Below are 2,500 nucleotides of genomic sequence, written 5' to 3'. Positions count from 1 at the left end.
TCGCCATGACACTGTGGGTGTGACAGTACACCCAGTGGACTGAACATCATCAGTGGTTGTGCGCACTTGCTGTCACCGGGTCTGTGTGAGTGGGTGGGTGGGTCTCTGAGTGCATACTGTACATAATAAAGTGTGCGGCTGTGCTCCTGCATGCGTGTGAGTTGCTATAAAATGTGTGAAGGAATCTGAACGGCGGTAATAATATTCTACATAGCATTTTAATGTGGCAATATTTTTTCATTTTATATTCCCACTTTCCAGTTTCACTTTACCTCGTAATAACTTGATGTGTGATGAAAGAGAGAGAGAGAGAGAGAGAGAGAGAGAGAGAGAGAGAGAGAGAGAGAGAGAGAGAGAGAGAGAGAGAGAGAGAGAGAGAGAGAGAGAGAGAGAGAGAGAGAGAGAGAGAGAGAGACAGAGAGAGAGACAGAGAGAGAAACACAGAGGTAGGCGGTAGGCACAGGCACAGGCACAGGAACAGGAACAGAGAGAAATTGCAGGTGACTGTGTGTACTTAGGTGTGGGGGTTTGAAAAACTAAAGAGACAGCCAGAGAGACAGACAGACAGACAGACAGAGAGAAAGTCAGACTGACAGACTAGTAGAAGTTCTTGCTTGTGTACTGTACTGTAAAGAAACTACAGAGTATGTGTCTATATAGACACTGTGACCTTACCTGTATATAAAGAGATGTAGGCTGAGTCAATGACCTCATACTTCAAGCCAGGCAGGAAGGGTCTCCACTGCACAGAACAGAGACAGAAAAAAACACAATCAATGGCAAAGAAAGACACATCGTAAACAAAAAAGAAGACATAACACAAACATGACGTCACCACACACACACACGCTTTTCAAAGGAAACTTATTTTTGCCTCTCTGCTGCCTCTTTCCTAGCCTGACCTCGCTGTCCTCAGGGGTGCAGCCATGGTACAGTATGAGGTGGAGCATTGGAAGATGTGTGTGTAGGCTGTGTGTGTGTGTGTGTGTGTGTGTGTGTGTGTGTGTGTGTGTGTGTGTGTGTGTGTGTGTGTGTGTGTGTGTGTGTGTGTGTGTGTGTGTGTGTGTGTGTGTGTGTGTGTGTGTGTGTGTGTGTGTGTGTGTGTGTGTGTGTGTGTGTGTGTGTACTACACTAGGGATTCTTAACCTTTTTGACGTCGAGGCCCATTTTTTCCAGTGCACAGTGTCCCGGGGCCCATATAATATATATTAGGCCTATATTATATTATATTATATTATATTATATTATATTATATTATATTATATTATATTACATTATACAGGGGGTAATATATAATATATAATATAATATATAATACCGTATGATATAAATTATAAATAAATAGCTACAAGGGATAGCCTACCACTGTATTAATTAATGTTAATGTTAATCTCACTCCTCAAATCCACTCACAGTTTAGTAAGACAGTCATTCACACATTTGAATGTTGAACACCTGATTTCTAACTAGGAAAACGTAAGGATATAGCTAAGGACACAAAAGACGTCGCCAAATCAGCTTGAAAGCGGTTGGTATTTTTTCTTTTTCCATATAGCCTATTGCAACGTGTGTTACTGTCTTGTTCTTGAGTAATCTCCGACTCCCCCAAACAAAAAACAGCGGTGTGGTCATTGCGTTATGACTGAGTTGTGTTTGATAAAAGGCGCACACTATTCTTAGTGCGTCGAAAGCATTTGGGCTTAATAACGCTACGCGTCCATGCAGTCCCACGGCCCTGGTGGCCCATTGGTGCGCAACTGAAAGTAGTCTGCGGCCCTGGAGGTTGTGCCCGTGGCCCAACTTTGGTCTGCGGCCCTATGGTTAAGAATCCCTGTACTGCACCAATCTACCTTTGTGAAGCCACTGCTATTGGAGCACACCCACATGCTGGGGGCCTCGCTCCATGTGAGGCCCAAATCCTTTAGGTATTGTTAGGGTTAATATGAATGGAAGGGCCCCACAAAGACAGACAGGTCAGGCTGCGTGCGTGCGTGCGTGCGTGCGTGCGTGCGTGCGTGCGTGCGTGAGTGCGTGTATCCCTTCCTCTCATCCTGGGCCCTCTGCCTGCCTGTTTGACTGCCTTCTTATAAGGTCGCTCACACACATCACTGGAGTTTACTGCTAGCAAACAATGTTAGCGAAGAGTGACACACATGGACATAGATGGCATCGTGCTTAAGTCAACAGAACAATACGATTTGGACACAACCACACATATATGAATGCACGCGCGCACACACACACACACACACACACACACACACACACACACACACACACACACACACACACACACACACACACACACACACACACACACACACACACACACACACACACACACACACACACACACACACACACACACACGCACGCACACACGCACGCACACATCTACAGTCCCTTTAAAGAGATGCTGCAATTACGGCGTCACTTCTGGTTAGACATGCAGTAATAAGGGGAGGCAGGTCATTTGCCACGTGGTGGCCAGGGCTGGAAT

The 2,500-nt window shown here is 45.5% G+C and overlaps 1 protein-coding gene across 1 annotated transcript in view; it reads right to left on the bottom strand.

Moving 5' to 3' along the window:
• b4galnt4a (beta-1,4-N-acetyl-galactosaminyl transferase 4a) overlaps positions 1-2,500 on the bottom strand; it is a 260,391-nt gene that overhangs the window by 30,367 nt on the left and 227,524 nt on the right. Inside the window, exon 9 of the mRNA XM_063196347.1 lies at positions 676-742. Coding sequence (XP_063052417.1) covers positions 676-742 — 67 coding nt within the window. The remainder of the gene's footprint in view (positions 1-675; positions 743-2,500) is intronic.

This window comes from Engraulis encrasicolus, chromosome 4, assembly GCF_034702125.1.
Source record: "Engraulis encrasicolus isolate BLACKSEA-1 chromosome 4, IST_EnEncr_1.0, whole genome shotgun sequence".
NCBI classification, from domain to species: domain Eukaryota; kingdom Metazoa; phylum Chordata; class Actinopteri; order Clupeiformes; family Engraulidae; genus Engraulis; species Engraulis encrasicolus.
This window is presented reverse-complemented; position numbering and strand designations above follow the sequence as displayed.